We start from the raw sequence: 12,623 nt of genomic DNA on the forward strand, positions 1-12,623 counted from the left end.
CCCCACCCGTTTGAATTGCTCTTTTTCTTTTTTCGGTCCTTTTTTTCAATTCATCCGTCACAATATGCAACAGTAAATGTTCTGAAAACGTATTTCCGAGCATCTTTATTTCACAATTGCCCTTTTTAAGAATTATGTGATCGCCCAAAACTACCCCCACCCCTACAAAATTCTGGATCTAGCCACGCAGATGATCATGTAGAAGGAAGTGTAAATGTCGGTCTGGAATGCACAAGTATAAATAAATAAATACATGTATATTCATGTACAAAGGTTTCTTTATCGAATTTTGATCAACATCGTCATATTCACAAAAATAAACATACACGGTGAGCATATCATATCATATATTTGTCTTGGTAAGTAACCGACATAAAACCTAATGTAACCTTTAGTACGTGAAAATACCTGGGGTCAATTCATTCATTCGTTCATTCTTTTGTTCGTTCGTTTGTTCGTTCGTACGTGCGTTCGTTCGTTCGTTCGTGCGTTCGTTCGTTCATGCGTTCGTATGTTCGTCATTCATTCATTGGTCATACATTCGTTCATTCATCCATCCATTCATTCATCCTTCCGTCCATTCATTCTGTTTTATATTTGTTATTTTAGGGAAAGAGAGCTAAAGGTGAAACAAGATGAAATAGATGACCTGAAATCTAAACATGAGACAGTCAAAGAAGAGAAAAAGGTAAAAGACATTTAAAACTAGGAACGTCATTATGCCTACATTGTTTATATAAGTGCATCACACAATATTCTAAACATCGTCTAAGACACCACCACAGTTTCATCACCATGGCTACTTCGGGGTGACGGTGGGGTCATGGTTTCAGAGACCATTGTAATAATAATGATGATGATGACGATGCACAGAAAATGTAACAGGTTGTTAATAGATAAAAGAAATTGGAAATATTGGCCATCCGATTGTTATTTATGTTTTGGTCTAAGCAACACCTTATGATACAGAACCAGTAACAATTTCTATCTACAACATAACAAGACTTACAGTCAATATGAACGTAAAGCACTATTACAAATCTGGGTGGTGTTAAACTAAATCGGATATATATATATAGAATAATACATTCGTGTTCGTTAGATACCATTTATCTCACAACGAGTTGTTTTAAAACGAGTTAAAGCGAGTTTGATACACTTTTAAACAACGAGTTGTGAGATAAATGGTATCTAGCGAACACGAATGTATTATTCTATTTCTTACATATCCTCAAAAACCAGGGTTTTTTTTACTAAATGTTATTTACGGCCGCTGCACTTGTAGCTAACATGTATGTATGTATGTATATATACATACACGTGTGTGTGTATGTACGAGTGTGTGTGGAGAGAGAGAGAGAGAGAGAGAGAGAGAGAGAGAGAGAGAGAGAGAGAGAGAGAGAGAGAGAGGATACATGTAAATATATATGAGACCCACCCAATAATGACCTCTTGTGACCGATAATGGAGTGGTTAAGTACAGATATGCTCCCGACCGTTATGTATAGTTTAAGTAAATGGTACAAGGGTTCAACGAGGCGTGAATCAGACAAAACATGTTTATTGTCCGCGCTCGTGCGAGTAGTAATAACAAAGCCACTTTCAAACATCGCTGGCTCGTTGGAGTAGTGACTAACCTATCACACTGAAAGTTCCAGTATCATGTTTGCAAGTGCCGTATTTTTCTTTATTGCCCATATGGTTAAAAATATCTTGTAACATATCAAAGTGATACGTTCCACTAGAACGCAAAGTGACTTCGTGACGTCATCCATTGACGCACTACAACCTTAAAGGCACGTCAACCAATCGAGTTGAGTGATATAAATTAAGATCGATCATGGGTCATAAGTAATATATTAAACTCGCTACCATTATATATATTGTTTATGTCCTTTGTGAAATAATTTTCATTGTGACTCGCTAAAGCTCGTGAAAATTGAAAATTATTTCACTCGGGACATACACATGATACGCAATGGAAACTCGTTTAATATCCTACAAATATTTAACACAGTTATTTCTCAGTATTTTGTTGAAAAATATCGTAAGCAATGTCCCGGGGGGGGGGGGGGGGAACCCTGATGCATTTAACGTAATTAAGTAGCGAGGCTTTTTATATTTAAAAAAAAAATAACCTGGGGCCTATTTTACAAAACATTGTAAGTTTACGTCTGCGACTAGCGGTTATATCGGTCATACAGTTATATGTTTTTGGCGTCTATTTCACGCTGAAAATTACATCATTACAGAAGATGGAGCATTTTAAGAGCAAATGAAAATGAAATATGTTTATTTTAAACTATATTTGTTGTACTATAATAGTAAATATAATTGTGGTTTCGTCGTAGATTTACGTTTACGTGAAAAACTAGGCTGACGATGTTCTGTGAACTTGGGCCCTGACGTTTATATTAAACAGGGTGCGAGATTTAGTTCAGTCGGCTGAGCGCTCACTAGAGGTGTTTACGTTGCAGGATCGAATCACTTTAGTGGATCCGTTCTACTGATTGGGTTTTGTCTCGTTCCAACCAGTGCACAACAACTGGTCAAAGGCCGTGGTATGTGCTTTCCTGTCTCTGGGAAAGTGCATATAAAATATCCCTTGCTGCATTAGAAAATGTCGTGGGTTTCCTCTGTTGACTACGAGTCAGAATTGCCAAATGTTTGACACCCAATAGCCGATGATTAATATATCAATGTGCTCTGGTGGTGTCGTTAAACAAAACAAACTTTACTTTTATATTAAACATATTTCAAAAGCAACGTGCATTTTTCTTTCCTGTCTTCACCTGGCAGATGTCCATTGCATTTGGAATCACTGAATGCTTTGATCGAAAAAAGCTAATCATCTTGAACGTGGTACTGACAGACAGCGTGGTCGTATGAGAGAAAATCGATACAGATAATAGCCTATTAATTTTCCACCTGTCGGCGCCAATAAACACGGGAAATATCAACAGCGTGATTATGGGAGAGGAAATTGCGTGACGATTGACTGGCCATTTTATCACGCAGACGTGTTTTATTATCACAGCGGGGACGTTAATTCCGCGTTAGTAAACACTTAAACGATATTTTGTTTCTATTTGCCAATGAATTGTTCGACGTATTAGTTTAATGGTAACTGAAAAAAGAGAAGAACAAATGTTTGTTAATGAGATCTTAACAAAATGTTTAATCGCCGGCGTTTGATTGTATGGCGTGTTGGAATTGCTAGACTAGTCTAGATAATCAGAAAAAAAAAACATTTGTCGCGTGGTTACTTATTTTATCCATTAGCACTGCATTAAGACGAACGTGTGTGCATTCCAAATACATGTACGCATAAACACGCAAGCATACAGTCGTACGCATATATGTATAAACACTGCTACACATTAATTGATGTGTCATTTAGATACTAATTTCTGTTTCTTATTTTAGCCTATTTTTTGTCAAAGTCCTGTTCAAAATGATAATGCACGGCCAAGTGAACACTATTGATTAGGCAAACGGGGAACGGGGTGCTTCACGGAAAGCCGCTGCTGCCAAATAGGCTAGTCCTACCGAATAGCAGCAAAGAATAGTTTATGTGAGCGTACAAGACAGGGGGCATGGAGAATAACTGCCTCCACCCCCAGTGCTGGAGTAAAACCTCAAATTCGGGCAAAAAAGCAGCAAAGAATTCGGAGAAAATAATTTCTGTTTCTTATTTTAGCCTATTTTTTGTTAAAGTCCTGTTCAAAATGATAATGCACGGCCAAGTGAACACTATTGATTAGGCAAACGGGGAACGGGGTGCTTCACGGAAAGCCGCTGATGCCAAATAGGCTAGTCCTACCGAATAGCAGCAAAGAATAGTTTATGTGAGCGTACAAGACAGGGGGCATGGAGAATAACTGCCTCCACCCCCAGTGCTGGAGTAAAACCTCAAATTCGGGCAAAAAAGCAGCAAAGAATTCGGAGAAAATAATTTCTGTTTCTTATTTTAGCCTATTTTTGGTTAAAGTCCTGTTCAAAAGATAATGCACGGCCAAGTGAACACTATTGATTAGGCAAACGGGGAACGGGGTGCTTCACGGAAAGCCGCTGCTGCCAACTAGGCTAGTCCTACCGAATAGCAGCAAAGAATAGTTTATGTGAGCGTACAAGACAGGGGGCATGGAGAGTAACTGCCTCCACCCCCAGTGCTGGAGTAAAACCTCAAATTCGGGCAAAAATGACACAGAAATTCGGAGAAATGTGCTAACCTGGAATCAATTTCACAAAACATCGTAAATATACGTCTGCGAATAGCAGTTAAACCGGTCGTTAGGAATGTGTTAGGAATCTATTTGACACAGAAAATGACTTCATTACGGAAGATGGAGCATTTTATTGGCAAAAGAAAACGAAATAAGTTTATTTTAAACTATATTTGGTTTATTGTTAATAGTGACAAGAACTATGGTTTAGTCTTAGGTGTTTTGTGAAATTGGGCCTTGGGACCTTTTTACCATGTATTTCCATAATTCTACCCTCAAAATTAGTTGTAATCGACGTAAAAATACGTAGTGATTCGTTTAGCAACCCTATATAACTGTTTGACAGTAATGCTAATATGAATAAATGTTGTAATCCAGATTCTGGCATTTTCGTTTAATTCGGGCAAAACCCAGCTTGTTCCCTTCAAAAATGAGAGTCCGTACGCCTTATCCAGAATTGCTGAATAATGATACGTTTAAAATAAAACATGTTTATTTATACTGATCAATTATCAAACATTCATTTGATTTGTATTTAAATTCTTATTATTTTCACCTTTTTTTTCTTTGTTGTTTTTGTTTGTTTTGTTTTTTATTTGTGTTTATCTTCATTGTTTTAAGTAGCTTGGAAATAGACCTAAAACCATCAACCCCAACCTCTCACCCCAATGATCTCTCTAAGCAAACACAACAAATCTGACAACATCATCAGGGGCGGAATTTAGCTCATTCGAGGTGCCTGCGTAGCAGGATCGAACCACCTCGGTGGATCCATTTAACTGATTGTTTTTTTTCTTTCTCAATCCAACCAGTGCACCACAACTGGTCAAAGGCCGTGGTATGCGCTTTCCTGTCTGTGAGAAAGTGCATATAAAAGACCCCTTGCTGCTAATGGAAAAAGGTAGCGGGTTCCCTGTGATGACTACGTGTCAGAATTACCAAATGTTTCACGTCCAATAGCCGATATGCTTACTTAATCAATGTGCTCTAGTGGTGTCGTTAAACAAAACAAACTTTAACTTTGATGACTACGTGCCAGAATTACCAAATGTTTGACGTCCAATAGCCGATGATTAATTAATTAATGAGCTCTAGTGGTGTCGTTGAACAAAACAACAATAAAACCCAACTAAATCTTAACTGAAGATGAAGCGTTAACACTGCTATTAATCTTCTTATTTTAACCCATGACAGACTAAATCTTAACGAGTGGTCATGGTCAAAGCATCGCCGATGTCATCACCATGGCAACAGTTTGTGCCTGGCCTAGGTCCTGGGAATAGTAGGACACGTGGAATTAGGGTAATCTATTCTGTCATCGCAAATAACAATTTAGCAGTCGGATGTGACGAGGAAACAATTAATTTCTATTTCCGTCTAATTTGTATTGTTGTTTTAGCTTATGTCATGTTTGGTTTCCATAGAAACTGCAATCCAGCCTGGATCAGGTATTGTGCAGTCAGAACGATGCGAGTCAAAAGCTCACCCGAGCCAATGATGTTATCGAAAAAATCAGACTGGAAAATAAAACGAAAACGGATCAGATTGAGAAGATGCAAGGAAGAATAGCCTTCATGGAAGACAGAATACGAAATTTGGAAAACAGAGGTAACTATGTATTAAATATTTTCAAAATTTTACATATTAAGTGGTTATCATATACAACATTTTCTATTTAAATAATTGAGAGAAAAAATGCTATAATAAAGTAAATATCAGATAATATCGTTTTGAAATATGTAAACTTTGAAACTTTTATTTCGGTACACTCCGGCCGTCAAACGACAGCATATGAGGAATTATAGTACAATGGGTATTTACAGTGACAATATGACAACAGGAGTTCTTCGTAGAATATATGCAAACATAATTAAAAATAGCTATATATACATTTTAAAATGAAGACACATGGTGACAAGACAATCAAATATAGTAGAAATAGTTTTACACGTCAGTATTTTTAAAAGTATCAAATGATATTGGAGATGTCTGTCTATGGTTTACTGAATTTGAATGATAAGTTACAATTTGATTTTTTTTTTTTTTTTTTGAATACAAATTAATTAGGTAATACATATGGATACTTTAATGCACTGGTATAATACTAATATATTTAAGTATTTATTTATTTATCCATCCATATAATAGGACTTTCTATTCAGGTTTATAATATATATATATATATATATATATATATATATATACAATGTGTGTGTGTGTGTGTGTGTGTGTGTGTATTACAATTACAAATACTTTAATTAGTATGTTTGTCAACATAGCTTACTTTTATGATTTTTTTTTTTAAGTTAACCTAAAATTCCAAAATTTATATGAAACGATGTTAAATTTCCCTTAGGCAGATCCATTGTCTCAAGTCAAATTTTAGAAATAAAGTTTGTTGTGTGTCTGTCTATCTGTATGTATGTGTCTATTTGTGCGTCATTGTATGAGTATGTCTGTATTTGTGCGTCTGTCTGTCTGTCTGTCTGTCTGTCTCTGTCTAGCTCGTCATTCATTCATTTGTCTGTATTAATTTATTTATTTCTCAGTTTATTTATTTATTTATTTATAAATGTATATATTTATTTGTGTATTTAGCGTCCGAAGTAGAAAAGGCAGAATTAACTCTGGAGTCAACGAAGAAGATACTGGAAGACACAATGTAAGCAAAATAATATTAATAATAATAATAATAATAATAATAATAACAATTAATGTTTTAATATTAATTAATTAGTCCGATCTTTACCTGTTTAATTCTGTTAATCCAATAACGGTTACAGCAAGTTAGTCGTCTGAATGACGTGAGTATAACAAATATGGGTCTTGTGCAACATAGACTAAAACAGAATTAAACGTTTATATTGTTTAACGACACCACTTGAGAACATCGATTTATTAATCATTGGCTATTGGTTGTCAAACATTTGATAAGTCTGACACGTAGTCATCAGAGAAAACCCGCTACATTTTTCCATTACTTGCAAAGGATCTTTTATATGCACCATCCCACAGACAGGATAGTACATACCACGGCCATTGCTACACCAGTTGTGGAGCACTGGCTGGAACGAGAAATAGCCCAATGGGCCAACTGACGGGAATCGATCCTAGATCGATCGCGCATCAGGCGAGCGCTGTACAACTGAACTACGTCTCTACCCCCCCCCCCCCCCCCCCCCCCCCCCCCCCCCCCCCCTATACGGAATTACACGCGTTGTATTATTAATATGCATGATACTTGTGATTGTGACTGTCACGAATTATTTGATTGGGTCATACTGTTGTTCATTGGAATTATTTGACCGGATCCAATCATTACACAAAATGTATACATTGCTGCCATCCATAAAGTACGTATGCGAGAAATATTTAACCCCCCCCCCCCCACACACACACACACACACACACACACCTACCTCCCGCCATGTACACATGCATTCTGTACGTTTTATCAAAGTTTATGGACCGCCCCATATGCGGTATGTCTTTAAAGGATCGTGGTTTTCGTCTAAATGATTTGTTTTTAAATATAAAAAAACAAAAAGTTTATTTAGTGTAATTTTAAGGAGATTCCTTAAATTTAGGTGTCTGTTCGATTTGTTGTGTCTAGACTTATTTACAGCATTTAGTGTAATGCAGTATGTGTAGCTATTGTGCCTACATGAATTAAAACTATTTAGGGGTCACAGCAGACTTGTGACCCTTAACGTTTATCATATAGGCTGTCACGAGACCCCTATAACCCCTTTGGATCCGAGCCTGCTCCTGTCGTAAGGATATCGAGGTGGGGAAGGATAACAATTTTTTTTTTAATAAACTGCAATCTCGTGGCATAATATTATATCATATAGTAATGCAAAATTCAAGCACTACCAGTTCTAAAAAAATTTGTCTTCTTGTTTTTTTATTGCGAGTCCGATATATTTTAACATGCTCCTATACCACTAAGGTTTCGAACATGTCTGTCCCGGATCCCGTCACTGCTTAGCCAGGAGCCTGATCCGGGACAAGATTTTTTTTTCTTTTTCTTTTTCTTTTATTGCTTTTTTATCGCTTTAATCGGTTATCGTCGGCTGCCTTTTTACAACTCACATGTTTGTATTTATGTGTTTAATATTTATAACACAAAATAATGCCCAACCTCTAGGTGTTAAATGGAAAATAATGCATTTTTATATAACCTAGATTAGATGTCGAATGAGTGAATGAATGAATGAATGAATTAATTAATGTTTAAGGACATCCCACCAAAAATATATATCAGCTACTGGGTGTGAATTATTAAAAATGTTATTTACATTAAGATAAAATTATATATATATGTGTGTGTGTGTGTGTGTGTGTGTGTGTGTGTGTGTGTGTGTGTGTGAAGAATGGCATTTGATGGTAAGAAACTAATGTCCCGCGTGTGAATTATAATTATGTCTTCTAAATGTCAAGTCGTAAAACTCGACTCGAAATTGCACCTTTAAAACATAGACTGGATCATTCCAAAATATAACTTTGTTCAAAAGACCATGCCCCCGTACCCCATGCATAGATCTCTCTTTAAATATCATTTGACCTGGTTATTCTCTGCTTTGTTTCTTTTTTCTTCTTTTCTTTTCTACCTGGTATGTCTCCAGTTATTACCAGTCACAAAACGCAGTTTGTAGATCAGTTGGTAGATAAGACGATTTCGCTTGATCTCACCCATAAAGGTGTTTGGTAATTTATGTTTGGTTGGGCAACAGCGATACAATGTGACCTATTGTCCTCGTGTGTTGGAGCTCGCCGGTCTGTACACGTTAACACGTTAAGCAGACAGAGGGGTTCGCTTTCCGCTCGGAGCACTTGATCTTTCAATTACCTAAAGGTTTCAATAGACCAAATCAATTCCGATCGCCCCGACGCAACCCGTGTTCCACGGTTGGAACATTAAAGGCCGTGGTATGTACTCTCCTGTCTGGGGGAAAGTGAATATATACAAATCTATTGCTACTTTATCGGTAGAAGTAAAAAAAAAAGTTTGTTTGTTTTGTTTAACGACACCACTGGAGCACATTGATTAATTAATCTTCGGCTTTTGAATGTCAAGCAATTGGTAATTCTGACTCGTAGTCATCAGAGGAAACCCACTACATTTTGTTTTTCTAATGCAGCAAGGGATCTTTTATATGCACTTTCTCAAAGACAGGAAATCACATACTACGGCCTTTGTCCAGTTGTTTGTGGTGCACTGGTTGGAACGAGAAAAACCCAATCAACTGAAATGATCTACCGAGGTGGTTCGATCCTGCGATGCAGGCATCTCAAGTGAGCACTCAACCGACTGAGCTAAATCCGCCCCCATTTGAAGTAGATTGAGATGCTTGAGTCGCAGGATCGAACCACCTCGGTAGATCCATTCAGCTGATTGGGGTTTTTTCTCGTTCCAACCAGTGCACCACAACTGGACAAAGACCGTAGTATGTGCTTTCCTGTCTGTGAGAAAGTGCATTAGGAAAAATGTAGCGGGTTTCTTCTGACGACTACGAGTCAGAATTATCAAATGTTTGACATCAAATAGCCGATGATTAATTAATCAATGTGCTCCAGTGGTGTTGTTAAACAAAACGAATTTTACTTTTCCTTACTTCCTTCAACCAACTCGTATAGATGGTTTTCACCCCTATTAGGATATAGCCATCATTATCTACATCAAACAACTCTGGTAGATTGTCTTCACCCTTATTAGAATATAACCATCATTATCTACATCAAACAACTCTGGTAGATGGTCTTCACCCCTATTAGGATATAGCCATCATTATCTACATCAAAAACTCTGGCAGATGGTTTTCACCCCTATTAGGATATAGCCATCATTATCTACATCAAACAACCCTGGTAGATGGTTTTCACCCCTATTAGGATATAGCCATCATTATCTACATCAAAAAACTCTGGTAGATGGTTTTCACCCCTATTAGGATATAGCCATCATTATCTACATCAAACAACTCTGGCAGATGGTTTTCACCCCTATTAGGATATAGCCATCATTATCTACATCAAACAACTCTGGTAGATGGTTTTCACCCCTATTAGGATATAGCCATCATTATCTACATCAAACAACTCTGGTAGATTGTCTTCACCCCTATTAGTATATAGCCATCCTTATCTACATCAAACAACTCTGACATATGGTCTTCACCCCTATTAGGATATAGCCATCCTAATATACATCAAACAACTCTGGTAGATGGTTTTCACCCCTATTAGGATATAGCCATCATTATCAACATAAAACAACTCTGGTAGAGACACTGGTTGTGTCGGGGCGATCGGAAACTATTTTTTTTCTTTCTCTCGACCGCGTGTCGATATAACCATGTGTTAAACACCAAATAGCCGTAGTTTTAATATGTGCTGTAGTGGTTGTAAACAAATAGCATGTGAGTAGATTACTTAATCCTCAATCAAATGTCCAAATAACCATCTGTTAGACACAGACATTGATAGCCGAAGTTTTAAAATGTGTTGTGGGTTGTCTTAATCAAATATTCATGTGTCTGGATTAATTATTCGACTGTCTTTCTCTCAACCATCGATCTCCGTCAGTTGGCCCATTGGGCTATTTCTCGTTCTAGCCAGTGCACCACTACTGGTATATCAAAGGCTGTGGTATGTACTAGCCTGTCTGTGGGATAGTGCATATAAAAGATCCCTTGCTGCTAATCGAAAGAGTAGTCCATGAAGTGGCGACAGTGGGTTTCCTGAATCCTCTCTCAATATATGTGTGGTCTTTAACCATATGTCTGACGCCATATAACCGTAAATAAAATATGTTGAGTGCGTCGATAAATAAAACATTTCCTTCCTTCCTTCTCTCAACCAAATATCCATATAACTATGTAATAGACACCAAAATTAATAGCTGGAGTTTTAAATTTTGCTGTGGTGGTGTTAAATAAATATTCCTTTCTACTATATGTTAATCGATTATCTATCGTGAAATAATTTAGTTTTTTCGTGGTTCTCTAATTTTCGTGTAACTCGAGGACAATTGCAGTCAACGAATTTAAGAACACAGCGAAAATATAATACAAATTTATCAAACTACCTTTTCAATTCACGAATTTAAATACCCAACACATTTTTTTTTTTTTTTTTTTTTTTTTTGGGGGGGGGGTATATTTTATTTTAAAAGTATTTTAAAAGTGGCTACAGACTCAGCAGGGTCCCTTTAACTACATTCGTCTACTGTTGGGTTCTATTACTGGCCTCGGTTGCGTCGTGGTTAAACCATTGGACTACAGGCTGGCAGGTACAGGGTTCGCAGCCCGGTACCGGCTCCAACCCAGAGCGAGTTCTTAAGGGCTTAATGGGTAGGCGTAAGGCCACCACACCCTCTTCTATCTCACTAACCACTAATCAATTAACAACTAACCCAGCTGTGTGCCCAGGACAGCGTGCTTGAACCTTAATTGGATATTTGGATATAAGCACAAAAATAAGTTGAAATGAAATGGGTTATACAGGCTGGTAGGTACAGAGTTCTTAAGGGCTTAATGGGTAGGCGTAAGGCCACCACACCCTCTTCTATCTCACTAACCACTAATCAATTAACAACTAACCCAGGACAGCGTGCTTGAACCTTAATTGGATATTTGGATATAAGCACAAAAATAAGTTGAAATGAAATGGGTTATACAGGCTGGTAGGTACAGGGTTCGCAGCCCGGTACCGGCTCCAACCCAGCGCGAGTTCTTAATGGCTCATTGGGTAGGCGTAAGGCCACTACACTCTCCCCTCTCTCTCTCTCTCTCTCTCTCTCTCTCTCTCTCTCTCTCTCTCTCTCTCTCTCTCTCTCTCTCACTAACCACTAACCAATTAACAACTAACTCAGCTGTGTGCCCAGGGCAGCGTGCTTGAACTTTAGTTGGATATAAGCACGAAAATAAGTTGAAATGTAATGGGTTCTACTTACAGAGCACAGTGCAGAGCCAAGGATAACGAAATACGGCGAGCTTTGCAGATCAAGGAAGACACTGAGAAACAGCTAGAGGTAGTGATTAGTTTAACCGAATTACTTCTCTTTAAACAATAATAAAAAAATAAAGTAAAATAAAATATATTAATTAATAAATTTAAATATATATATATTTTTTTTAATTCCGGTTTTGTCTGATTATAACTAACTGATAGTTGGGTTTTTTGTGTTTTTTTAAATATAATGATTATATTTTATTGGTTCATGAAACAACTGCTTGAATAATGATTGGTTGAATAATGTTTTTTATTTTTAGGTTGCCAGTGTAAAGATTAAGGATCTGGAAAATAAAGCCAACGATCTCAAATTCCAAGTTCGTCATGAGCTTATGAAGAATGAAAATATCGAGAAAGTAAGTTAAAATTACCGACCCCAGG

The 12,623-nt window shown here is 37.2% G+C and overlaps 1 protein-coding gene across 1 annotated transcript in view; it reads left to right on the top strand.

The window, feature by feature from the left end:
- Positions 1-12,623, top strand: part of LOC121389100 (nuclease SbcCD subunit C-like) — a 45,666-nt gene that overhangs the window by 18,009 nt on the left and 15,034 nt on the right. The window contains exons 2-6 of the mRNA XM_041520715.1: positions 610-688; positions 5,651-5,834; positions 6,825-6,888; positions 12,186-12,261; positions 12,503-12,598. Of these exons, the coding sequence (XP_041376649.1) occupies positions 610-688; positions 5,651-5,834; positions 6,825-6,888; positions 12,186-12,261; positions 12,503-12,598 (499 nt within the window). The remainder of the gene's footprint in view (positions 1-609; positions 689-5,650; positions 5,835-6,824; positions 6,889-12,185; positions 12,262-12,502; positions 12,599-12,623) is intronic.

Source organism: Gigantopelta aegis, chromosome 14, assembly GCF_016097555.1.
Source record: "Gigantopelta aegis isolate Gae_Host chromosome 14, Gae_host_genome, whole genome shotgun sequence".
Lineage (NCBI taxonomy): Eukaryota > Metazoa > Mollusca > Gastropoda > Neomphalida > Peltospiridae > Gigantopelta > Gigantopelta aegis.